General features: G+C 40.4%; 4 protein-coding genes across 9 annotated transcripts in view; 2 read left to right on the top strand and 2 right to left on the bottom strand.

Annotated features, from left to right (window-relative positions):
• The window catches only part of gskip (gsk3b interacting protein), an 8,329-nt gene extending 4,652 nt beyond the window's left edge, over nucleotides 1-3,677 (top strand). For both annotated transcript variants that reach the window (XM_026151597.2, XM_026151596.2), the window contains exon 3: nucleotides 59-3,677. In XM_026151597.2, the coding sequence (XP_026007382.1) occupies nucleotides 59-217 (159 nt within the window). In that variant the 3' untranslated portion in view covers nucleotides 218-3,677. The remainder of the gene's footprint in view (nucleotides 1-58) is intronic.
• On the bottom strand, nucleotides 3,269-5,950 carry npc2.1 (NPC intracellular cholesterol transporter 2, tandem duplicate 1). The gene is made up of 5 exons (XM_026152448.2): nucleotides 5,735-5,950; nucleotides 5,401-5,504; nucleotides 4,476-4,583; nucleotides 4,199-4,371; nucleotides 3,269-3,804 (listed from the first exon to the last, which is right to left on the bottom strand). Exons 2-5 carry the CDS (start codon nucleotides 5,477-5,479, stop codon nucleotides 3,721-3,723), a joined length of 444 nt encoding a protein of 147 aa, XP_026008233.2. The 5' UTR covers nucleotides 5,480-5,504; nucleotides 5,735-5,950; the 3' UTR covers nucleotides 3,269-3,720.
• Nucleotides 5,951-6,015: 65 nt separating this feature from the next.
• isca2 (iron-sulfur cluster assembly 2) lies at nucleotides 6,016-9,560 on the top strand. Its single transcript, XM_026152447.2, has 4 exons — nucleotides 6,016-6,174; nucleotides 6,378-6,549; nucleotides 8,639-8,754; nucleotides 8,865-9,560. Exons 1-4 carry the CDS (start codon nucleotides 6,113-6,115, stop codon nucleotides 9,037-9,039), a joined length of 525 nt encoding a protein of 174 aa, XP_026008232.1. The 5' UTR covers nucleotides 6,016-6,112; the 3' UTR covers nucleotides 9,040-9,560.
• Nucleotides 9,561-10,926: 1,366 nt separating this feature from the next.
• Nucleotides 10,927-25,771, bottom strand: part of eml5 (EMAP like 5) — a 49,288-nt gene continuing 34,443 nt past the window's right edge. For 2 of the 5 annotated variants that reach the window (XM_026151798.2, XM_026151797.2), the window contains 19 exons: nucleotides 25,488-25,689; nucleotides 25,273-25,399; nucleotides 25,065-25,079; nucleotides 22,599-22,607; nucleotides 20,377-20,455; nucleotides 19,193-19,322; nucleotides 19,007-19,105; nucleotides 17,524-17,544; nucleotides 17,120-17,293; nucleotides 16,835-17,043; nucleotides 16,481-16,638; nucleotides 16,135-16,249; nucleotides 15,398-15,586; nucleotides 15,122-15,294; nucleotides 14,270-14,432; nucleotides 14,081-14,184; nucleotides 13,844-13,997; nucleotides 12,317-12,417; nucleotides 10,927-12,224 (listed from right to left, as the gene is read on the bottom strand). In XM_026151798.2, the coding sequence (XP_026007583.2) occupies nucleotides 12,188-12,224; nucleotides 12,317-12,417; nucleotides 13,844-13,997; nucleotides 14,081-14,184; nucleotides 14,270-14,432; nucleotides 15,122-15,294; nucleotides 15,398-15,586; nucleotides 16,135-16,249; nucleotides 16,481-16,638; nucleotides 16,835-17,043; nucleotides 17,120-17,293; nucleotides 17,524-17,544; nucleotides 19,007-19,105; nucleotides 19,193-19,322; nucleotides 20,377-20,455; nucleotides 22,599-22,607; nucleotides 25,065-25,079; nucleotides 25,273-25,399; nucleotides 25,488-25,689 (2,259 nt within the window). In that variant the 3' untranslated portion in view covers nucleotides 10,927-12,187. Of the gene's footprint in view, nucleotides 12,225-12,316; nucleotides 12,418-13,843; nucleotides 13,998-14,080; nucleotides 14,185-14,269; nucleotides 14,433-15,121; nucleotides 15,295-15,397; nucleotides 15,587-16,134; nucleotides 16,250-16,478; nucleotides 16,639-16,834; nucleotides 17,044-17,119; nucleotides 17,294-17,523; nucleotides 17,545-19,006; nucleotides 19,106-19,192; nucleotides 19,323-20,376; nucleotides 20,456-22,598; nucleotides 22,608-25,064; nucleotides 25,080-25,272; nucleotides 25,400-25,487; nucleotides 25,690-25,771 lie in introns of those variants that run through there. The other 3 variants (XM_080293493.1, XM_080293492.1, XM_026151799.2) reach the window with 2 other exon arrangements.

The following is a 25,771-nucleotide window of genomic DNA, read 5'->3' on the forward strand; positions in this document are numbered from 1 at the left end:
TTAAGACTTCAAACCGTGCAGAGGTTTTACAGTAAATCACTGATTTCTTCCCAAACAGGTGGTGGGCTATGCATTCGATCAAGTGAACGAGAATTTGACGACTCAGTATCACGAGACTGTTTACTCGCTCCTAGACACGCTCAGTCCGGGTTACAGAGAAGCCTTTGGGAATGCTTTGCTCCAGCGGCTGGAGAGGCTGAAGCAAAACGGACAATGAAAAGGACCAAGATGCTGCATACATTGTACACGTGACACGGGGGTTGATGATGACGGCAATGTTTGAGTATGAGCCAACACTAAGTTTGTTCATATACTTTATCCGGTTATGTGATATCCAACTGCTTAGCTCCCATACAATAAGGGATACCCAACTACGACTGCTTTTGTTCTAAGTTTCATGCCATTGAATTACTTCATGTTATTTCCTTAGGTTTAGTGGCTGGTATGGGCTGGCTGTATAGGGCTCTGTGGTGATAGTGTTGTTGACTTTACTGTGGAAAGACTGCAGCTTTTGTGTTTTCAAAAAATTTGTAACGCCACACATTGTTTAAGAATTCTGCAAAGTTTGTGGTCCTTTGAAATGTCAAGAGAGAGAAGCAGCGAGCTACGTTAATACTGGTCCTGTTTACCCCCCGTGCCCTGCTTGCACTAAACCTGTGACCTGATGCTCAGATATGCTCAACTAGCTTTTATTCAGCTGTGAAAGTGCTGAAACTGTTTTTGTTCCAAGCATATACTGCCTTAATCTCATTTTCCATATATATATATATATATATCTAACTAGGTCAGGGACAGCACTTATTTTAACAGCTCTAACTACATTGTAATTTGAGTATCTACTAACTCATCAAGTTGTGTTTTATTATTCTGCTTTGGGGGGTTTTCTTGCATACTGCACAATTCATTGCATTTCAGACTTAGCTGTAAAAGTGAAAGGCTTGAAGATATTTCGCTGTTCAAACCTTTTGGTCTTTTTATCAAACTGCACAGCCTGTGTTAACGCTCAGCGAGGATTTCCAGAGCTGCTTTAAAACGCTGGTTTTCTCTGCATGTGACCTGGTTAAACTTCTTCATCAGTATTATCAAATCTACAGACTCTTTACATCTGTGCATTCATACTGTCATTCCTTGCTTCTGGCCTTTGTTCAGACCAATAAAATTTCTGAAGTATGCAGTTTTTGAGTTTGTCTCATGACCAGCAGTTTACAGATTTAGTTTTTTCTATTTTTACATTTATTTTACAATAGAACTGTGCAAAACTCTTGAGTCACCCCTTTCTTCTTTATACTGTGCTTCCAAGGAGACAGACTTTCTTCCTTTTTTTTAAAGTGGTCTTGTACAATAGTTCTCAAGGCTCCAGGCAAGTTTTTCTTTACATTGGCTGCTTTTTCCCCTCATTTTTAATCTGGTCCTTTTACTTGACCATTTTCAGAGGGATTATTTACAATTATTTATTCTTTTACACATGAGTCATTCAACCATAAAAAGGCAACTAACTACCCCAGCAGACATTGGCAAAGAACCAAATTTAAATTGTATCTTTATGGACTTTGTTACTTACAGCCTGTCAGAAAAACACATAATTTGCTTTGCCAGACATGAGTGAGGGTTTTTGCACCAACAAGGTAATTCCCAAGGAGCTAGTGGGAAACTTCGCACATCTCTGCCTTGTCATGGTTTTCAGTTTTAAAGCCAGCATAAAAACCTTTATCCGGGCAGTAATTTTTTTTATAGATCCAATTAAAAACATCCAACCACTCAAAAAGATGGTTTAATTTGCTCTTTCAAAAACAGAACAGTAAAACAACACAAAGCAACCCAGGGGCGTAGAGCCTTAAGCATGTGCACGCAGCATACAAGGACAGACAAGAAGCCCTCCTCCCACAGACATTGATTATCTTGTTAATAGTATTACAACTTCACTGTGTATGACTCTGGATACTGTAGCTCCTCTGAAAAAGGCCCAAATCAGAAGTACTTGAATCCCTGGTAAACCAGGAGAAGCTTAACTTGACGTGTAACCTGCGAGGGCTGCAGATATGGTCTAATGTTATCAGCAATGACAAGGACATGGGGGGGGGGGGAAGCAAAACTAGAAAATTTGTCAAGAGGAATCAGGAGAGAGCGATGACCTGTGGCTGCCACTGGCTGGCTCCCTTCTTGAAGGTGGTCTTGTTGCCTCGGCAGTGCACCTTTTGTCACTTTCATTTGTACCAAGGCAGGTGAAATGGAGTCACAACAGTTTACACTTCCTTACTGCACAGACTGATATCTCGGAAGTTTAACTGCATTAAACTGTGATGATTGAGCTTTCCCTTATTGGTTTTTTATTAGTGTAGTTTCATTCCTCATTTGAAGAACGTGTTTTCCGAGCTGCCTGATTAGACCTGATGACACCAAAAAAGGTTGAGCCAAAAGAAATAAAAGGAAATAAATAAAAGCAATTGCCTCATACCAGTCTGACTATATAACTTTATTATACAAGTTGTTATGGAAGTTCCCCGACGGGTAACCAGATGCCTGAACTACAAAACAGGTTTTTCTCTTATCCAGAAGTCTGGCTCACTTCTTGTTTTGCCATGGCAACTTATTCTGCAGAGCAGGGTAGTTTCTCAGAATAGAGATCAGCAGGTATGAAATCACCTAATGACACCAGAAAACAGCATCACCATTCCTTGAAGATTCCTCCTCAGGCCTGCGTGCAGATTATGAGGGCTGAAAGTTTTTCAGTAGTGTGTCATGTCAGCGTTTGTGATTATCCCTTGCTGTTGTTTTTTTGTCCCCCCCCCTCTGTTAGCTGCAAAAAACAAATTCTATAAAGTCCCAGTATATTATAAAACCTGCCTTATTTGTACTTCGACTGAGCCCACTTTTATATTTACTCTTTAACTCAGAGCATTTTTATATTAAAAAAGAAAAAGTCAAACAATTTGATGAAATATGAATCAATTCTTGAACATCCAACTATAACACTCTACAAAGCTCTTCCTCTTACACACTCATACTACCGTTTTCTTGCTTTTATGTTTAACCTCAGTTCCCGTATAGTAAAGTTACATGTTCCTTTTTTTTTTTTTTTTAAAGAATCAGCTGTTGTGCATTTGACATTTTAGTCTTTATTGGTCAGATGCTGCCGGTGTCAAGCCTTTCATATGAACCAAGCTTTCTGCAGTCACTCATGGTAAATCCTGGGCTTTTGTGACAGTGCTCGGGTAAGTGAACCCAGATGATGGAAGGATACCCTGAATATTAAAATACAGGCCTTAGGTGTTTGACAAAGTTTTATTGAAAACACACATTCATGTAACAAAAAATGCTATTTGGGCACACATTTAGAGCTCCATTAGAATTTTCTTTAACAATTCCCTTCCTTAAATCTTGCTGCACACGGTCAACAAGAAATATTACAAAATTCATAGTAAAGATCAGTACAGCATGTACCTTCTGACTACACAGCAGCCAGTAAGACAAGACAGTTCCACAGCAGTGGAATGTAGTTCAGGGTCAATCACACATCCACAACTCGTAATTTGATTATTAGGAAGACCGTGGGGAGAAAAAACAAAAGCCTCTAATTTCAGCAGAATTTTAGATGTGCGATAAAGTCTTGCAAACTAGTGAACACTTAAAAATCAGTTTGATCGATATAAAACAAGATCTTTCAATGTTAGTAGAACACTTGTCAAAACTAGTTCCCTTTCAGAGGCATTTACTTGTTTGCTACACAAGCTCAACTGGAAACTTGATGCAGAAGAGATCCTTCGTGTTGTCATCTCGTAGCTCCCACTCCACAACCAGCTTGAGCTGGAGGGGAAAAAAGAAAAGAAAAAAGAAAAAAGTAGCCAGTGAACAGAGTGCATGTTCGATGTCAATGAAAAGAGAAATAAAGGGTATAAGAGCAGAGTCCAGAATTACTGATACAGGCTGAAAACTTAAAGCAAAACTAGTCGTACACATTAACAAAATCATCATGATGGAATATTAGAGACTATAGTCATGCTTGCACACATTTTCCCAGCTAACAGTTTGCCATGACCTGAAGGAGTCAATTACTGTTTAAATCTCCATAGAATAAAACCATAAGAGACCTTTAAATGCAGATTTGTCACATTACAACAGCCTGCAGACAGGAAAGAAACTGATAATGACCAGTATCGAGGAGCAAACGACTGTTGCCAGGGTGGCATGAACTACTTACAGCTGGATACTCGTCCTTTACAGGTAATGTAGCCACATAGTGATAAGTCTGCCCATTCTGGATGGGACACTCAATTCCAGATTTGCAGCCGTCTACAATCGGAATAGCGAAGGGGATAGGAACGCCAGCGATGACGCCGTGAACCACTGCAGTGCTCTCCTGGCTCGGCACAGCTTGAAGCAAACATGACAATGTGATTAAAGCTTTAGTTGTAAAAGAAATGCATTTATATTCTGGACGTTGGGAGAAACATTTCTAAAAGATGGGGCTCACTCACCAGAGGTGAATGTCACATTGACTGTGTAGGAGTCTCCTCTTTTTAGCTTGCAGGGCTGACTGGGACAAGGGGTGATTTCAACCGTCACCACTTTCCCAGAAACAGAGCCTGAAGAGAGACAGAAAAACAAAACAGGATTGGAGGGATTTCATAGTGTGCATGCTTACAGTTCTGCCTTAAAAAAAAAAAAAGTTTAAAATTGAAGTGAACTCATCGCAAAGTGCAACTAAACCACCAGATTCATGCTTTTGCAAGACAAATACAGGTCTAGGTCATATTCAGGGTGGCATCTGGTTAGATCACCAAAGCCTCACTATTGTGTGGTAAATGTTGTTCAAAATATATAAGAAGAGCTTGTGTGGCTGTTTATATTATGGACATGTAGGGGTGTGTGTGCGCATGAAGATCTAGGCGTGAACGGTGCTACCTCTGTTTAAGCGTGGTGGAGGAGGACAGGTTGAATAACTTTAAAGCATATAGTGAACTTAAAAAACAAAGTGCACAATTCTGTCAGTCAGCTTTCCTGTTTTCTTGATACAGCAGCATGAGGAAGCACTGGTACATGTTAGAGACATCTATGAGTCATCTACTTTCACTCCAATACCAGTTTTGAATGGCTTGAGTCTTGTTCCTGACAAATACCACTCATATTACAAAAACACATGACTTAAGCTGAATCATGGAGACCCATCCTGGAATCTGAACTGAAGGACGAAAATCAAAAATAATTAAAATATCCAAGACTATAAGTGACAGAAAACTAGTCTATGAAACCGATTAAAGAGATTCAATAAGTTTAATAACAAACAAGTGTATTAATCGCACATTCAACAGTTTCGACGGATCACACGGGTTAAAATTAGTCTCTTAGTTAGCATTTAAATGGAGAAGTGAATCATCACCATCAGCGTGACTCGTAACTTACCGCAATCTAAAAATTTCACCGTTTCCGCGCAGCTGAATCCAATCAAGCACAACACAATGAAACTGGTCCGGGCGTCCATGTTTTCCCCTTTGCTGTGTGTGCGCCTAAGGAACAAAAAAAATCTTTACTCCACAGGAAAACAAACTCAGTCCCCGCAGTCAGTGTTTGAGTCAGATGACTTGTTTGCTCGTCCCGCGGACGTCCCTAGTACAGCACTGAGTACAAAGCTTAATAACAACGACATTTACTTAAACTTGATGGAAAATTTGTAAAATTGCAAAATAAAACGTATAATTTTTGTTGAAAACCACGATATAAACTCTATAAATTATACCTTTAGCTGACGACGTCGTAAGAGCTACCACCTTTCTTCCTGCACTGTCAGCTACGAGAGGCGGCGCGTATTTAAAAGGTTCCTGGCGTGTCCTCCACCCGACGGTGAGCCTGTCAGGAACCTAACCCCTTCTTAATACCCCGCCTTCTGCCTTGTAATTGGAGGATCAAAACATCAGACGTGAAACGCACAAATTCTCTCTAAGCTCCACCTACAAGGGCAAAGAGCTGAGAAGAGATATGCCTGCAAGCCACGACTAAGGTATCGAATACCCAATGAGTCATGATTGGCAGCTAGTACAACGAATCAAATGGCTAACATGGGCACGATAATATACGTCGATGTAGGGGCGGGGTTTAGCAACATCTGTTATGGAAGATGTCCTTCGTGAGAGGAGCAATGATATCTGCGTCGAAGTCAAGATTATTGACTCTCGCTAGGTAAAGTTAATTTCTCACAAATTGCAGGACATATTAAACGTCTCTCTAAAAAAGTAATAACTAATAAAGTCCTGATTGTGTAAAAAATGTAGCTACTGCTAGCTAGCTAGCAGGTTAGCCTTCAATGCTACCAATAAGTAACGTTATGCTAACGAGCTAGAAGGCTTGTTAGCAACGCTCAAGTGTGATCTGTTGTTTTGCAGGGCATCCACTCTCCCAAACATCCTCAACGTGACTGAGCAATTACACCGTCTTCCTCACAACTCCCAGTCGCTGTATGTAGCCGGGCTTCGGTGCTACAGCAGCGCCTCCACCCAGGAGAAGCCAGGGGTGTCAGGTTCATCTGAAGTACACCTCACTGAGTCATGCGTGAAGGTTAGGACACACTCTTAAACTGCTGTTTTCTGCTAAAACCTCAAAAGCTGAAACACCAAGTCACCATAATTCAGGCTAAGAGTTTGACTCCTTTAGAGACCAATTAGACTGAGCTTATTTAACCCTGTTGTTTGGGGACGCCATGACACTGTCAGTTTTTCTAGTGTTTAATTTTTGTAAATACTAAAACACACACAATTTTAAAAAAAAAATCATCAAGAAATCAAGTTTCCTTCGGGATTAATAAAGTATTCTGATTCTGATTGATTCTGATTCTGAAGTTTACCAATAGAGTTCATCAAGGTGAAAAGTTATTCAGATCAAAATGCATATAAACTTGAGTTTTCAAAGTATGCTAAGGTTGTAGGTCCACCCTGAAAAACTCCAGGGCCCGTATCCCTAAAGATTCTGAGAATCCTCTCAGAGAGCTCCTAACTTAACCTAAAAATTCCTTGCCAGGAGTTTTAGCTTAGAAGTGATTCCAGAACATTTTCAGTGAACTCTGAGCAAGGAATGGATGGAAAATCCTATCTTAGTGAGGAGGTGTGGTTGACCCCGTTGCTAGGTATGAGTCATCATTTCAAAAGCCGTGATTGGTTGATCCTACAAGTTTGATGGAAATGAGCTTTTGGTGATAATGAGCAAAGGATGTACCCTCAAATCAATAAACATATTATACACTCTAATCTTATGCTGACTGTAATTGTAAATAATATTTCACATTCAAGAAAATATCTGGAAAATGAATAGTAAGCTGTCGGGGTTATAGCCAGTAGAATCTAAAATATGTGAAAACTTAAACTCATTACACCCTGTTCAAATAATGATTCGTGTCTTATTTGCTCATATAAATATCCTAGCTGGCATATTTTGTACTTTCACTCCCATATGGACCCCGTTGAAAACAAGATGGCCTATCTCAAGAGGCTGTCCTTAATGAAGTAGAAATCACAACGTTACAAGTCCAGTGTGGTCTTAACGAGGGTAACATGGCTCAGCTTTTAGCAATGTCTGTGATTGCAGACCCAAGTCATCACTGCTGCATTGTTGCATTTTCCCGGTTGCCAAATACCTCGGGGTTGTGATTACTTTCGTCTCCGGTGTAATAGCGTTGTGGCGTCGAGTTGGTGAAGTAATTGCATCTCTAAGGAGATCCACCACAAACATGATTCCTGCACGATCCAATCTGTAGCATCTCAATAATTCCCTGTCATCCAGTGTTTGCAGGACATCTCTCCTGCCTCTTCTGTTGGCCATTTTGTGCAGCTGCTTAGGGGAACTCCTAAGCCACTAAAAGTCCTCTTCCCTGCTCTTAGCAGATCTCGCCTTAGGAGCCCTTTTAAGCGCTAGGAATCTTGAGGAATAGCTTTTATATTAACTGGGATTGTCGTGTCACTTTTAGGGGAAATTCTAAGAAAACGTCATGACTCTGAGAATTTTCTTAGAATTTGGCCGCTAGGAGCCACTTTTTGCACAAAGATTCTTTAGGGATACGGGCCCAGGTCTGTACCAATCAGAGAACATATGTTTGAACACAGAGCTACACACTAATATACTGTATACAATAATTAGCTCATGGACAACGAGATACAGTTGATCTCAAACTTTCAAACACCAGCATCAGAAAACTGCAGACACTTTTTACACGTTGAGAGGCTTAATTAAAAAAAAAGTTTTCCTTCCTTCAAACTTACTTTTATTCTACCAGGAACTCCCATGTGCTTTTAGATCTAATCCTTTTTATGAGCTAACAGCCATACAAACACCTAACATATCAGAAATGCAGCAACAGCAAATGTAATGTAAAATACACAAATACCCAGAACAAAAAGCAGTGGCAGCAGCTCAGGAAAGACAACCACATCTTTTTCACCACATTCCTTATGATGCCTTTTAATTCAGAAATAGATATCAGTGTTTTTATCATTTTGATCTTTCTGCTAAATATTCTATTTCCAAATTGTTTAGTGGGAAAATGCTCCACACAGGAAGACCCCAGCTGGCTAAAATTGGTTATCATTCACTCTCTGTTTTGATAGATGAGTATGTGTACCTCATGTGTTATATCTAATATGCTTATTTAATACAGAGACTAGGGGAGATCACGGAAAAGGGCGAGTACCTGAGAATATATGTGGAGGGAGGAGGCTGCTCCGGGTTTCAGTACAAGTTTTCGGTTGACAGAAAGAAGAACGAGGACGACAGGTAAACAACCCCGAATCAAGATTTCCTTATTGCATAATCTAGTGATACATGTTCCTTGTTGTTGTTTCCTTATGGGCTTTTTATCAGCTGTGCCACTGCTGTGATTTCAGAGTGTTTGAGAAAGGAGGAGTTGGCGTTATTGTGGACCAGGAGAGCCTGGAATTTGTGAAAGGATCCACGGTGGACTTCAGTCAGGAGCTTATTCGCTCCGCCTTCCAAGTGCTCAAGAACCCACAAGCTGATCACGGCTGCTCCTGTGGCAGTTCCTTTTCTGTTAAACTATGATCCTGCCTAACTCATTCCCCGACACCTGCAGCAGTAATATGCAGCACTCTGATTTCACAGTTTATTGGGTGCACATGTGCAAAACGATAAAATATGAAGAGATATTTCTCATTTGAGTGCATAAGATAACTAATATAATAATAATATATAACTAATATATATATAACTGTACCTAATAAACTGAGAAGTCAGATCATTTTATCACATTGGACCCGCTCATAATTCATTTCACTTTTAACAGCTCGACATGAAAACTAGTAGATTAAAATTAGTCTTTTTTGCTGTGAAAATGACTTGAACTGAATGAACAACAGATGTAAACAGTATTCTATTTCAAATTGTGTACAAGATAGGAGACGATGATGCTCACTGACAGTCAATATTTAGCAGTACTTTAAAAAAGGTTGACATGAAGTATGTGAGTATTCAGTTCTTGTAAAATATGTAAATAGGCGATAAATATAAAGTTCTAAAGTATATTTGTTTTATATGTAATAAATTAAGCACATTTAAGATTTTCACCTGTTCTGTTGTTTTTAATTTGTTACTTTCACAATCTCGTGAAACACAACAGCTCCATGAAAAGCCTCCTTTGCTTAGCGGAGGTGTTTCAAGTGTTTCAGTGATCCCAGGAAATCTGTTATGTTGGGCCGCTCGTAGGTATCAACCATGGTAGGCTTAAGTACAAAGACGATGGCCCCCTTTCTTCTTTCTTTTGTCAATTTGTATATTCCAGTTAGGATTCACCTGGTTATCCTCCTTTAACCTCCTAAGACCCGAACTCTTTCATGGCATGCATTTTGAACTTTTCTTTGCTATTTGGGTTGATTGGGACCTAAAGAATGTAGAAACAAAGAATTACCAGATTATTTTTTTCAACCTAATTTTTGTTTTTGAGAAAAATGAGATCCACATATGAGGACATTTGTTTCAAATTTTGATAGAACTGTGGCAGTATAATGTCCTCGTAAGTGGCTATCAGGCCCTTGTAGAAAATAATTAAGTATTTTGGTCTAGACGTCCCAAAATGTGATGTCCACATATGTGGATGCCAGGTCCTAGGAAGTTAAAGTCTCCTTCTGTCTCCTCTTCTGCAGTCCCATATTATGAACTGAGATCTCATTTAACATGGTAAGCTAAATTGATTTCCAGGTCACAGGCAGTAGAATGAAGGACAACTGAGAGATACCCTTGTATATAGTACAATCACAACACAAATAAAGGAATCTTTAAGCTTCCTGCTAATCTAACTTTTTTTTACTGCCATGGTGTCAGTGCAGTCAGTTTTTCCTATTTGTCTTTTGGGAACCAACCTTCACATGGACAGGTTTGAGACCAAGAAAGTTCAGTAGAGTTTCACAGTGCAAATTCAACAAGACGCACTAATTCTCAAACCTGGTTCTCACAAAGTGCCAAGCACATTTTAAGTTCCTACATGATGCTGGTGTGGAGCCAGTTCTTGCTTTGGCTACTGTAAAACAACCTACTGTGCAACAAAACTAAACTTTATAACTCATAATGTGGCAAAAGCTGTGGTCCCGAATAAATCTGAGCAAACGTGTACCTGGGGAGGAGATCATGGGGCAGAATCTGCAAGCCGAGCTTCTTGTGGTCGCCCTTCTTAAATCGATGAACATTGTGGTTCAAATTTTTTGCTGTCACTAATTTTTTTGATGGCAACACGTGGAGCTGGATCACCGGCACTTGGGAGGTGATCTAGGATACTTCATCTTGGAAAGGAAAACCTGAACCAGGGATGGGTTTGTCAGAATTCACCCAACTGCAAAACAACTGTAGCAATATAATTTTTCTAAAAATAAGTGCATTAGGGAATATTTGAGCAATTCTCAAGCATCATCAGTCTCAATAAACACGGATGAGTCCAAGTTTCAAAGATCATGGTTGTGTTTTATTTTAATTATTTTTTAATAAAGTGGAATTTAAGAAACATCTCACAAAAATATACAAAAAGAATATCTACAAATGGTATATACACTGATGAAATGTAAATCAAAATATGCAGCAACTTTTTTTTAGTAGTTAGTCTTAATGCAAGGAGGAAATCTTTTGCACTTTTTTTTAATATTCTCTGATAAACATTCCATTTAAGCAATATCTTATTTCACGAAACATCAACGCACTGTTGAAAAAACATCACACCGCTCATAATCATGAAAATGCAACAACAACATATCGTAGCAGCACACTAAAAAGTGACCACTGGAACTGCAACGAGATCTCAATTTACAGCTGTTCTTTTTGTTTTCTGAGGAATTTGGTTCAGACAGATTGTCTTCCCGTAAGCCATGCACACACCCTTTAATAAATCACAAACGAATCCTCAAACACGGACGTTAATATGACATGAGGGGAACACTGCAGAGGGCGGGTGGGGTAGGTTGGGTGGGGGTTGAGGTCAATCAGTCAACAGCACGACCACGTTATCACGTCTTAAATGAACCACCAGGGCGACACAGTGAGCAGGTCAGGTGTACAGTGCATAGTATGCTTTGGCATGCTGACATCCAGAACATAACAGTGGATGTTACATTCAGGAGGAAGGCCACAGGATTTGGAATTACCAGTTAAAAACAGAATAAATGGATGAAAAATAAATAAAAAAAAAGGTAATAAATAAATAAAATGAAACAATACAAAAAGAATCCAAACCCTTCTAAACGCTCAGATTAAGGCTAATTCAGTTTGCTACATGTTTGTTTCCTTTTTTGAAAAATGGCATTGTCAGTAACACAATTTCAGAGGCCTGCCACATGGCAAAACTGCTATTTGGGACACGTACACAGATAAGCTTGTTTTTCAAAAAAAGAAATAATGCATCACTGAAATGATATGCACATATTAGGTGTTTTATTCTTTTCTTCCTCAGTGACGATGTGATGTTAGGAGAGCAGGGCTGTATGCCCTCTGCCTGTTTTCACAATCAAGGACTGTGATGAAGATGAGCCTTGCACATATGCATGCACCTAGTTTTGAGGCAGTAAGTCGAATCACCGGTTTATCTCATTTACAAGCTGCCAGGTCCCTCCTCCTCCTCCTCCTCCTCGTTGTTTAAATGTCTCCTTTAGTTTTCTTTTCTGTTTTTTTCTGACCCCTGACTTTCTGATGTTGGATGATCCCAGTGTGATCCTCAATGCGGGGCATGGACACACCTCCACACAAAGAGGCTGGAAGGGACATAAAAGAAAAGGCTTGCATCACTTAACACTGAGACTGAAACACTTGTAAGCGATGGTGTAATTTGGATTCTCGGTCATACCTTCTGTCGTCCCCGCCGGCGCTGACAACGAAGCGATCTCCGTTTGTGAAGCGTACGTTTGTCAGATGAGCAGAATGGCCCAGGAATCGTTTGTGTTTGGCCTGAAACAGAACACAGAAAGTATTTATATAAACTGCTACTGATAGTTTTTAAAGTGCAGTAACACATTTATATATTATCTACACGTGGATCACATGCGTAAGCTTATAGCAAAGCAATGGGTGTGCCATTGTGTTTTACCGAAATCTGCATTTTTCTGTTATTTCTGCTCACTTGATAAACAAAATTGTCTATTAGGCTTGAATAAATTATATTATATATTACAATTATATAAAGTTAATTTTTCTAGGTGATCAATTTGTCAGTTAACTGACAAATGATTATAAAAAGAAATTCTATGGCCACTTTATTAGGTATACCTGTTCAGCTGCTTCATATTACAAATATGTCATAAAATCACATGTTGACAGGAGTATATATATATATATGTCTAGTTCTCTGGGATTTTTTCACAGATCCATCTCTAGGGATTACAGAATGGTCGGAAAAGAAGAAAATATCCAGTTCTCTGGGTGGAAATGTCTTGTTGATGTGAGAGGAGAATGGCCAGACTGCTTCAAACTGATTGAAAGCTAACAGTAACTCACTAACATGCATAAAAGCATCTCTGAAAACACACTGAACCTTCACACTGAACCAGCACATCAACAGAAAAACAAACTTGGTGGTAGCTTCTATCGCCAAAATAGGACAATGGGAGATTGTAAAACTGTTGCCTGGTCTGATGAGTCCTGATTTCTGCTCCAACAGTCAGATGGTAGGGTCAGAATTTAGTATAGACAACATAAAAGCATGGATCTGCCCTGCCTGTATCAACAGTTCAGGCTGTTGCTGCTGTAATGGTGTGGGGGATATTTTCTTGGCACGTTTTGGGCTGCTTAGCACCAAATGGGAATCTTTTAAACTCCACAGCCTGCCGCAGTATTGCTGCTGACCACGTCCATCCCTTTATGACCACAGTGTCTTTATCTTCTGATGGCTGCTTCCAGCAGGATAACACACGATGCCACAGAGCTCATATCATATCTGGTTTGTTTAACATTACAATTAGTTCACTGTACTCAAGTGACCTCCACAGGAACTGAGGCAGCTCTGAAGGCTACTAGCAAAGTGTCACTTTTACATGGATTTGTGGCATCAAATAAAAAGTTTTTATTGTTGAAAAATGTTCTGACAAGTTCTGACAAGTATTAGTAGAGTCTGTGCACTTCTTTCAGACCATTTATCTCACTGATCCCCTCAGACCTAAGGTTTGCATGTATTACTATTTTTTTGTTTGTTATTGGCACTAGGGGGCGGTGGAGACACAGACTGGAATTAAGATGAGCAGCACAGACCGCCAAAAAAATACCTAAAAATGTCCAAAGGGTTACTAAAACTGCCAGAAAAATGCCGGTAGTAGAAAACAGGTGCTGCCCTAATACATCAAACACAATCGCAATCATAAAATTATGCAATCATACTTACAAATTTCTCTGGACAGAGAAAGTCAAACAGCTTTACCATCCCAAAATCATCGCCCGTGACGATGTTAAGGCCCGAGTGGGACACGCAGGCACAGGTGACGTCTGCTTTGTCAGTGTTACGGGACCAGATCCCTACGACCTCGTCCCCAAGGACACTGGGTACACACACAGTGACATTTTCCTTAGTTTCCAAATAAATAAGGATGCCTTCTGTTACTCTTATTAGTGTGACCCTCACCTTGTCCAGGTGGCCCAGGTGATCCTGTCAATATAAGACTGTTCTGTGACCTGCTTCCCAGATGGCACCTCGTACACGAGTCGTTTATAAGCACCCGTGGATATCTGTTTAAAGACATGGCAGGTTAGAGAAGTATCAGCTCGCCAGCGTCTCACTCTCTCCTGCAACAAGTTAATGAGCCCTCCACACCTGGACGTAGTTGCTGTCGGCAGAAAAGTCCATCTGCATCACGAAGCTGGGGATGTCCCTGCAGCTGTTGATTCGGTTCAGCTGCGGGCCGAGCGTCAGGTCGTAGAAGTCAACGGCGCACTCATTGGAGCCCACAGCCAGGTAGCGAGAATTCGGACTGAACCTGCGAAGGAGGAGATGAAATCACAATTCTCCTCAGATTTGTTTAACAGTACGCCAAGTACAGTTGGAGTATACTTCAGTTTAGATGGTTCATTAAACATATCACAGTGACAAATCACATCAAAAAAATATTAAATGTCAATAAATATAAAAAATAAAATAAAAATAGAATCTATTCACATAGTGTGGCGATTGTAGACATCCAGAGTCTCAATAAATGTGTCTTTCAGTGACTCATGAGGCAAGTTGTAAGAAAATATTTGACAGATACTAAAACTAAGGCTTATATTTGATTTTAGTTTTCTAATTCACAAGGTTTCAGTTTTTGGTTAACTAAAATGTCTTTTTTCACATCTAATTATAGTTTTTGGTTTAGTTTTAGTTAACCTTGCTCTGGACAGTGCAAATCATAATGTGTCCCAGACAAATGTCTTACTCTTAATCCATATCCAGCTGGCACTCGCTGACTTCAGCCCTAATCCTTTGAGATCCACACAAACATTTTGTCGGGAGCTTGACTGTGGCTGTGGCTGCTGAAGGGTGTAAATAATGACAAAACTGGCAAGACGGTCCACCTCACTAACGTCCTTCCTCATTACAAAAATGTTCTTTTATAAATAAGAAAAGACTTTTAGACACACCAGAAAGTTTTTACTGAAGGAAAGTTTGACTGTGCTTTGTGTGCATTACCTAATATCCTGAATAGGTGAACGCCGGTCCCTTTTCTTCCCCCAGATTTTGAGTGAGGTGACCAGCAGGATGATGAATTCTCCATTCTTCATGCCGATGGCCACCATGTCTCCCTCAGGACTGTAGCTGATGGTGTGCGCCGGGTGGCCCAGGTTCACCTTATTCAGCATCTTCTGTTCCCCCCACATAGCGATGAAAAACCAGCACAGAGTTTCTGTTAACTTCTTGACAAACTGATGTAAATCTGAGGCTGCTCTGTTCAACGTAAGACCTGACCTTTTCTGGGATGTCCCACAGACGAACAGTGCCATCCTCTGCGGCTGACAGAAACACGTCTCTAGAAGGATGCGTGCCCAAACCCCATATCGGTCCGTCCATGTGTCCGTTCACCAGGATGTTGCACGCTGCATTCTTCTCTCCTACTTCAATGATCTCTGCATTCCTGGTCCCCACCAGGATTTTACCCTGGCACATCAAAAGAGATAACACTGGTCAGCATTTTGCTCCTGGGATTCTTTCACCTGCACTTAGTAAAGTTTCACCTGCCGACTCCAAATCTGAAAACCGTTGTCATCTTTTTTTTAGTTATGATGTATCAGATAACTATTACCACGGAAACAGCGGTAACTTCAGCATTTATGAAACAAGTTCGGTCCTGAGAAAAGTGAAGGCATAATTAAGGAGGGTTTTATTTTTTTGGTCTTGAAAGTTGTGATTGTCTTGATGATGATTTAAAAAGAAAGTCATCTGAATCAGCAGCATGGGAAGTATTCTCTTGGCTATCACAGAGCAGAGAGTTATACTGAGCTTGTAGAGAACAGCTGAAAGCATATCAGCTAATGAGCACCAGAATATCTCAGACTCATATCTGAAATCCCTGTAATAGACTAGATTAAGAGCTGGCCTAAAGGTCCCAGTGGCAAACCACAAACATTATTTGTAGACTGGTCTAGCGTACTCTAAAAAAATTGGACAATTTTTTTAAATCAAGCACCGTGTGATTTGTGACCTACCTTTCCCCGGCATACAGAGCGAACACAGTCTATGATTTGTCCGGTTTCTAACCGAAAGGCTCTGCAGCGTTTCAGCTCCTGATCCCAGAGCTTCAGAGCACCGCCCTCCTTTGACCTGTGGAAAATAACCATGGGAATCTCTTTCATTCATATCTTAAATAAATACATGTATTTAATCCTGTTAATATGCATTTTTCAACATTAGGTTTAATATTATTTCCTGCAAGGTGTTTCCTCAAGCTATATTTTGCCTGGGCACAGTGTTTATACATGCCTATAATAAACTGACACCTGACATCTTACTAATATGGAATTTAACATATGAATGTAACAGAGAAGAACTTACGGTCTTTCTTTGCCTCCGGTGACGATGAGGCCGTCCCTCAGTGTGGTGTACATAGTGAACACGGGGCCCGTATGAGCTTTGGCCACTATTCTTACTAGAATGTGTTCCTTCCACACACACACATCCCCACTTATGGTACCTGTAAATGTCAAGTTATTCTGAAAAGAAAACAAATCTGCACTAATCTAGTGGCCTAAGAGAGCAGAGCAAGCAGCACAAAAACAGTTCACAGCACATTCAAGCATACAGTGTGGCATCTGTCGAGCTGTAAATATTATTAGACTTGATTCACGAGGTAAAAACAAACAGCGTGTTAAAATTGGAGGCAGAACAGGCATCACGGGATTGACTTACAGCTCCAAATGCTACAGAAAGCATGGTCTGCATCCGAGCGTCCTCCAGGGTACTGAGCACGCCTTTCTTGCTGAGCAAAGCTCGGCCAGCTAATGTCCAGAAACGCACGTGCTTGATGCCCACAGACACAAAGTGTGTGTCTGAGTCCGGCCGAAACTCGGCCACAAAGATCCTCTGGGTGTGACCTATCCAGCTGGCCACTTTGGCACCTGAAAGCAAGCGTGTTTGTTCTGTCAGTGAAAATCCCAGCAGCAAAATCAGGGAAGTGCTTTTTTGTTTTCCTACCTTCTTGCCACTTCCAGATGGTGACAGTGTGTTCGGGATCCAGGCCCACAGACAGCAGGAGTTTTCCTGTGGCACTGAAACTAACAGAACAAACTCCACCCGCGTGGAAACAGCGTAGCACCGACAGCGTCTGCTTGGTCATGGCATCCCACACATGGATAGATGGAGACGTGGCTAAGGGAAAGCAAACAGACATTTTATCACAGTTATTCTTAATTCTTAATTACGCCTTTAGATATGATTTTCTATTCCTCAAAGTTCTGTTTTATTTTATACACTGCTCTCTACAAATTTAATATTCTTATTTGGCAGCTTTTTGAAGGTAGATATTGCCACTAGATGGCAGTGACTTCACATACTTAGTGGTCAGATCCTTAACAGTTGTTGAATGTTTAAACTCTTACCTGACATGTCACCGATATCACCTGTAAACCAAAATAAAAAAACACTTTTATTGACAAAAACATGGCTTTTGAGCAGCAGTGGTAACCAAAACTTCAACAAAACCATTAGCCTTTAAACTAGCTAACAAAAGTGATCTGCAAATTAAAAAGAGATCAGTTGTCCTGTCACAACTCCTTTGTCACTTCTCTTTTACAATGTGAGAAAAATATACTTTTAATAAATTCCTACAGGTACAGATGAGGACAGAATTAGTAGCCTTACTTTGAAAATGTCATTTTTTTAAGCATTTCCCTAAGTGTTAAGTTTTTAACACAGCTTTTTCAAACTTACTTTTACAAAAGCTAAAAACTACAAGGGTCATAATTATTACCCCTCTGATGCTAATATCAATTTGTGAATCATTTTTGCTGGATTTTGCTGCCTGCGGTCGTTTGCTGCAGTTTTCATCAAGTCTCACATGTCTCCTGAAATCGGAGCGCATTCTTCTTCTGGAAATCAGCTTATCTCGCTTTTATTATCCGCTGACGTCAACAGTAGTTTCCAGTTCACCCCACAGATTTTCAGTGGGATTCAAGTCAGGGCTTTGTGCAGGCCAGTAAATAACATCTTGTCCTTCCGGAGATAGTTCATCACCAGGAGTGATGGATGTTTTGGGTTGTTGTCGTATTGGAAGACAATGCAACGACCCAGACACGCTTTTGCTGTTTTCTTCCCAAATCTTTACTTTCCTTCTTTCGTCATGACTTTCTTCCACCTTGACCCGATTCCCAGTTCCTGACACACTGCAGCGTCCGCACAGCTTCGGTGGGGATGGCGTTCTTTGTGTTGTAGGCCTCTCCCTTCTTTCTCCAAACATAAGCAGCTTCTGTGTCCAAAGAGCTCCAGTTTCATCTCATATGCTCAAAGGACACACTTCCAGTATCCATAATCTTTCTGCAGGTTGTCCTTAGGATACTTCAGTTTGACTTGAAGGTGTCTCTTCTGCAGAAGTGCAGTTTTCTTGCTTTCCAACCTCGCAGTCCATTCCTCTGCAGAGCTCTAGTGATTGTCCTCTGGAGAATGACTCGGCTACGTCAAGTCTTGGCAGTTGTTCTGGGGTCTTTAGGCACATCTCCCACGAGTCTTTGAAATCTGTCTCTTCCTTACTCTGCCAGGCTTGTTACGTACAACGTGGCTTCCTTTGAATTTCTTGATGACACTTCTCACTCCACTTCTTGACATGTTTTCTCAAGTCTAAACTGATTTCTTTTATATTTTGGCATCAAGTGGCATTGGAAAAACTTCAACAAAAATGTAAAATTTCATAGCAGTGCTAATAATGTTGTCCTCATCTGTATTCATGTTTTAAAAATGGTGATCTGGAGATTTGGTTGATTGTGCTGATAAGCCTATAAGAGGGAGATGTATGGTAATCCAACACAGGACAGAGACTAGAGAAAGAAGCAGCTGCTGACACAGGAGGGCGACTTTTCACAAACATACCTACTTGGCCAGTTGCCACCACGTTGGGGAATTTGGGGTGTTGATTGATGGTCAGGCACAAAATGTCATCACTGTGTTCCACATAGAAACTTTGGCAGGCTGTGTGAATACACACATACACACATTACATTAAATACGTGATTTTTTTTTTGCTTTGATGGTTTAGTCGATCTTCTGCCGACTTACAAGTCGTCAAGTTGAGGACAATACCGACGGAGGCCGTGTGGTAGATTATGTCAGTCCCCTCATTCAGGTAGTGCACGTTGTTGCGGCAGTCGTTGCCACGGTAACCAAACACCAGCTCTAACACCAGGTCCTGTGGGAGAGTCAGGGGGGAAAAAAAGGCGATCTGAAAGTCAGAAAGGTTAACGCCATGACAACCAAGATCTTCAGGGCCAGCTTGCTCGCTGAAGATCGCCATCATTCGATTAGAGCATCATCATCATCCTCATCCACAGAGAGGCTATGTGGACTGAGGACGAGCATGCAGTGTCTTAGGCTAAAATGATCACATTAGAAAACAGCATTCTCAATCATCTGCTAATCTAAGACAGACAAGCCTTCTTGGGTCTACATAAATACATCATTTGTGTATCTGTATTAATGTGTTCAGGTGAGAATATGAGGCATGAGTGTAGATTTCAGCAGATGCAGGGGACATGTGTCCTTCAATATTTACAATGCATGCATTTGTCTCCTCTGATAAAACAGTTAAGAGTGGTTGTGGCACCTCTCTGAATCTGTGGGCACACAGACTGTTAACCACGAAGGTCACAGGAGATCATGTGACAATAAAGCCTTTTTTCTCAAAATATCTGAATTACGTTGTACTGTTTGCTTTAAAGCGTTTTCCAAGCTTTAAAGTGTTGCTGCCAGTTTGATGAAAATCTTAACGTATTGTTCCCTGACCTTGTTTTCAGCCTGCATGCTAGTTGAGGTGCACACATTTCCTAAAAACATCCCAGAACAGAGAGCACGAGCCGAAATCTCGCAGAAACACATAACGGCTGTGACATTTCATCAAAATAAACGTACTTATCAAAATCCCCAAGCAAAAGGAAAATATCTGGCACAACTGGAAACTCATTAATCTTTTACCCTCCAATCTAAAACCAGGCAAAAATAAAACACAAAAGAGTGCATCACACCTACACATGTGTTACATTACATAAGATTAATTGTATGAAAGTCCAGAAGGCTGGAGTGCCCATTTTTTAATTTAATAAATTCATTTTCACAATGAATCCATGCAGGAAAAGAACTGCAATACGAGAAAAGAAGTGACTGACACTCAAAATCTTCCACGTGACGATCACAGCACCCCTGCCAGGGTTCAAATGAAACCAGCACTCATGACATTAGGTCCTTACCTCGATGGGTCTCTTCTTTTTGCCGACATTGTTGGTCTGCAGCTTCTCTGGCTGTGGCAGCGCTCTGCTGACAGGAGGCCTGAAACAGACAGCTGTGATAAGAGAATTGGCGTAGAGCTGCTTTTCATGCTGACAGCAATAATGATGATGACGAACATAATAAGGATCATTGCACTACCGTTGTTACATGAATATAACACTGCTTACTCTTCACAGCACTCTGCGTCTCCTGTATTTGGCTGTGTGAGCTCTTCTTTATCACTTTCAGTTACTTCCTGTTTAATTTTCAGGGTAAGTTTCCTGCTTATGTTTCCAATCGTGCCTTCATTATTGTCTGATTTAATTTACTGCTGTCTTATTAGCCTCCTCCCTGGTGCGTACTCAGTCAGATCGACGAGTCATCTTCCTCAAGCATTTTTTAAAATTATTAACTTGTGTCAGCAACTGGTTCCACCTAAGAACTTCACTACACTTCTTATAGTATATTTTAGTAAGTAATTAGTGGTTAATATCAATAGCAAGCTGCCTCTCTACTGTTTTCGAGCTGAAACACAAAATAAACTGGAATATCAATGACGTAGTAGCTCAACTGGCTCAATATCCATCACAATTCAAAAGTTATTGTAGTGTGTGAAGAAGAAGAAGAGAATGAAAGCTATAAATTAAGTTAAAAAGGATCACGACAGGTTTAGTATCCAGGACAAATGAACGTCTTGAACACCACCAAATAAAGCAGAGACTTCAGGAGTAATAAACATGTGCGGTCAGTAGTAACTACTGCCATAAAAACCATGAATATATATGAACGCAGTGGCATGACATCAATTCAGTGCACTGGTCATATTACTGATGTTACTTTAACAGTCATAGGAATGCCACCACTATGCTTCCATAATGTGGGACTAAACCAACAGTTAGACCTGTTCATTTTCATTATTTTGTGCATACAAAAGTTAGCACAAGGAAGAATTGTTAAACCTTGCCTCGTTTGCCTCGAGCACACTTAGGTGACAGAATCCTTTTTTAATGTAAGCGTTTGACAAAACAGAAATCGTTTCCTGGTTTAAATTTGGATGATTTCCCCTTCAGGATCATCTCTTCAGGCTTCTCTTGACAGCTTTCAGCTTGGCTGCTATTTTTAGATCTCTCTGAGGTCCTGTTCTGTCCCTCTTTTGTTCCCATGCGAAGTGTGCTGGATCTCCTCCAGTGTGCACAAAAGTTGCTTTGGAATCTGGGAAATGGGGCTGACGAGGCGAAAAGTTGTGTTGGCGTGACCAAAGCACAGTTCAGGTCAGGATGTCACCGCAACGATAGCCTCACCCTGGCAGACAAATTCATGTTGCACAACCCTGTGGGCGATGAAAACAACCAAACAAAACTCCAATAGAAAACTACTCATTTACAATTCAGCTCTTGTGTTTCTTTAAATCAGGGCTGTCAAACTCAATTCAGTCTCAATCTCAATGTCGCACCAAATTTTCTGTTTTTAATAAGTAACAGAATTCTAATAATGTTCACCTGGATCACAGCAAAGAGTTTAAAAAAGCTGAAACACAAACCCAAATGAAAGACACAATTTACCCCACTCGGGCAAAATTTATAAATTTTTTTGCAAACTTTAACCCTGGAAAACCCATGGGATCAAATTTAACCCCATGGTTTCCCTAGTAAACCAATGGGGTCGGATCTGACCCCATGGGTTCTCCAGGGTTAAAGACTCCTGTTTAAACTAGATTAATGTCTGAAATGTGGCAATTAAAATAAAAGCTATTTTAAAAATTTATCTTAGAATAGTGCCCTTTTTGAGGTTTAGTGACTAAACAATAGCAGTATTTATTCACAGTTCAAACTATGGAAAAGTAAAGCTAGCATCCCACACAGGGAGCAGTGGTGTAATTAATGATGTTACTGCAGTTTTCACACTTTGCAAAGCCATCCAATAGGCTGAATTAGACTTGTTGGTGAGCCAATATTGAAATATTTGAAACCCCTGCTGTGTATTGAAAGTTAGGCTTCTCTTGAAATTCTGTGCAAGTTTGAGGTCAAGGGTAAGAGGCAAGAGGTCAGAGCAGGACCACCAACAATCCAAAAATAGCAGATTTCTACAAGCCAACTCCTGTAACTTTATATGAACAAACCGTAGTTAATGCAGGTCAGAAAAAGACCACAAAAGTGATAGCGAGGAGAAAATGAAGAGTAGAAAAACACAGTGAGGAACTTACCTCGATCCTCTTCATGGCAGCAATGACAAAGAAAAAACAAGAGTTAGAAAAAAAGGTTTCCCACAGCGTTCACTGCTGCCAGGCGGACACGTGCAAAGCAACACCTCAGCCACTGAGGATATAAAGTACAAGAGTCAGTGCCGCCGTGTAACCATGACAACCAAAGTCCATTTCTATGACAACCGCTGCCCAGAAGATGCTGCGTGGTTGGTTGCGTCGATGTCAAAAAAATAAATGAATCAATCAATCTGTGAAAGAACAAATCTGAAGCACCGACAGTCGGTGATGCATTCGAGATGTTTTATAATTGTGGGAAAGTTCATAATGCATGATCTGGAACAATAAGAAACTGATCGTCTAAAAGACTTTTAAAGGGATGATCATGTATAATGTTAATATTTCTTATCGCTTGATATCACTATAATCCTCCCATTTCTCCCCGAGTCGCTGACTGTTGAAAGGATTTAGTACTTGTTCAGACTCTGTTGCGATGACTACGAACGAGGACAGGACACTGCAGCAAAATAATTCAATGTCTTATTGAACTTTAAGCCCCATTTTTTCCTGGTAGTGAGAACGCCCAAAACAGGGATTTAATTTGTCCAGCTTTTTTCAAACATGAACTCCAGACAAGAACGAAAAATGAACACAATCATCCGTCGATGTGTTGTTTTTAATGTGATTCTTTCTAATTCTCGTGTTTCTCTGTCTTGCTCATGTCCCTTCTCTCGCACTCTTCTGTATTCCCTCATCTTTTTCTTTTTTTACCATGTTTGGTGTTCATGTTTAAGGAGCTCTACAAGGGACACTGGAGAAGGAAAAATTGAAGATATATTTTTGCAAGATCGCGCAAAAGTTTTTCATTTAAGTCCATGCACTTTCAAATCAGTACTGAAACCTGTCACACACCTGCGAGAGAGATTCAGAGATTTTTCTTTGAGCTTGGCATCAACTACAAAGACATTAACTCAGTGCTTTGCAGTTTTTTCTCCAATGTCCCCTGCAGGGCTCTGTACATGTTCATGTCTCAGCAATACTTATAGCTGTTTTTTTCACATGTCCTGCTTCAGTGTCCTTGGGAAAGATACCCAACCCAAGTTGGCTTCACTTCATCTGTATGAGTGTGCGTGTGTGTGTTAGTGCATAAATCCATAGAAGAAAGCGCTGTAAGTACTGTGGCTTGTACTTAAAAGTGCTCAAGTGTTCAATTAGAGTAAAAGAGCACTTTATAAGTCCAAGTCATTGATCATTTTTGCTTTTAATTCCTGTTTTTTCCCTCTTTTATGACTGTGTGCCACACCTTATCATCTTTACCTGTGTCTGTCAATCACCTGTGCATATAGTCCTACTTCATCCATCTTTGTCAAGCTTCTCTCTTTGTGCTTCTGATCCGTGTTTTGATCCCTGCTTGCATTAACATATTACCATATGAAGCCTGTTTCTTGTTCTTATCACCTTCTACTTTTGGGTCTTCTCACTAAGATTTTACAACTTCAGTTTCCAGCGGAAACTGGAAACTGTTACTGGAGTGTGTCAAAGACAAGACAGATCTGCACTTTTTTTCACATTAAAGCGTTGCACTCAATCTGTACTCAGGAGCTTGTAGGTAAGATTGTTTCACATCCTTTCCTACTGATTTTGTCATTTGTTTTCTTACATTAATTCTGACTTGGGGAAAGTTATTTATTTTGCACTTTATTTTCTTAAGGCTTCACTGTAGTGACTCCCTCCTCACTCACCTGCCTACAACCAGTTCAGAATCAGCATCAAATCAATCTTTTGACTAGTTTTAGCACATTACCCCTACTCTGGCTTCTTTCCATTTTTAACATTTGTACATTTAACACATGTCTGTGTCGTACCCCAGGCTGCACAGCAGAAATGTTGAGATTCTCAGATTCACAAGAGGAGCCACTCTAGATTCAAAGCTTAACTCTAAAGGTGATAATGCTTTGCTTGGATATAGCATGACCTGACTTGAAAGATAAGGTTTGCAGATTTTCCTCGAATCACTTCTTAAATCATATTTTTGTAGCACAGCTTTTATGTAATCCTATCTTTTCTTGTGTTTTTGTTTTTTAACTGTTGGTGTTTTTTATAATGAAAATTTGATTTGTGCATTTTGCCATCCCCTTTTCCTTATATTAACCTTTTAATTTGACCATTTTGTGGGCTTAACAATTGACTTCCTGTTTGAATGTGGTGTTCTGCTTTTTGCTTGTCTGTCAAAGTGAGTTTCAAAGAGTTTATAATCTTTATTTCAGAGCTGCTATATGAGCAAAGTTAATATTGTGCATCTCAGTTGGGTAATGTCTACAAAAACTAAGGGTTATGGTGCATGTGTGAAAACATGTAATGGGATCAAGGCCACACTTTCTTTCTTTTTTTTGCTGTTACATACAGTTTGCCTATGTGCCTATGCTTATTGCTTTAGCAGAATCGCTCTATATAATTACAAGAACTTACCTGACTACCCCTTGTCTTCAAGTGGAATAAAATAATGGAGCAGGATAGTGACAGATGGACAGCCATTAAAGGAAAGAAGAGCAGAAAAGGCAGAGTTATTTCAAAAGGAAAGGGACAGGACAGGGCTGTGTGAAGAAGTCAGGTTTGGCTTTAGCTTGACACAAAGGCCTCGTTATTATTATTGCGTCACTGCTTCAGTGAGGAATACCTTTCATCCACAGAGGGCTCTTTCAGCTGCAAGTGGGGTTTCACGCCTGTCATTGGTCGCATGTTGGTGGATAAGGCCTTGATGGTGTAGTTGATTTCGTTCTCCCTCGTCACATCGCTGTCATAACCTGGTGGGGCAAAAGGAAACTCGATTTTTCATTCGACAAGAGGATCACGTCTGACAAATAAAAATCTTAGAAGAACTCAATTTCTTGCCTCCATCGTCCTCGCTCTCAATATCCGACTCCTCGCTGTCACACTGTCTGATTTCGCGGTGGCCCTCGGGCTCGTGGGCCCAAATCATGAGGCACGTGTCACCCCCACCGACAGTCACCAAGAGGCTGTCGTCGTGGGTCCATCGCACATTAGTAACATGTGTGCTGTGGGCCACGTAGCGTTTGAACTTTGCATACTTCCCCTGGGGGAGAAGGACGCTATTTAACATTTGTGACATTAACACATAATTAACATAAAATTTGCACAACTTATAACTCGAGTCA

Source organism: Astatotilapia calliptera, chromosome 19 (assembly GCF_964374335.1).
Source record: "Astatotilapia calliptera chromosome 19, fAstCal68.1, whole genome shotgun sequence".
Lineage (NCBI taxonomy): Eukaryota > Metazoa > Chordata > Actinopteri > Cichliformes > Cichlidae > Astatotilapia > Astatotilapia calliptera.

Bases quoted from the DNA above. Each gene is read 5' to 3' on its own strand.
- isca2 (XM_026152447.2), top strand. From the start codon at position 6,113: ATGTCCTTCGTGAGAGGAGCAATGATATCTGCGTCGAAGTCAAGATTA. The intron at 6,175-6,377 runs GTAAAGTTAATT...GTTGTTTTGCAG, and splicing joins AGATTATTGACTCTCGCTAG to GGCATCCACTCTCCCAAACA. The intron at 6,550-8,638 runs GTTAGGACACAC...TATTTAATACAG, and splicing joins TCACTGAGTCATGCGTGAAG to AGACTAGGGGAGATCACGGA.
- npc2.1 (XM_026152448.2), bottom strand. From the start codon at position 5,479: ATGGACGCCCGGACCAGTTTCATTGTGTTGTGCTTGATTGGATTCAGC. The intron at 4,584-5,400 runs GTAAGTTACGAG...GTCTCTCTTCAG, and splicing joins GGTGAAATTTTTAGATTGCG to GCTCTGTTTCTGGGAAAGTG. The intron at 4,372-4,475 runs GTGAGTGAGCCC...GTTTGCTTCAAG, and splicing joins CAATGTGACATTCACCTCTG to CTGTGCCGAGCCAGGAGAGC.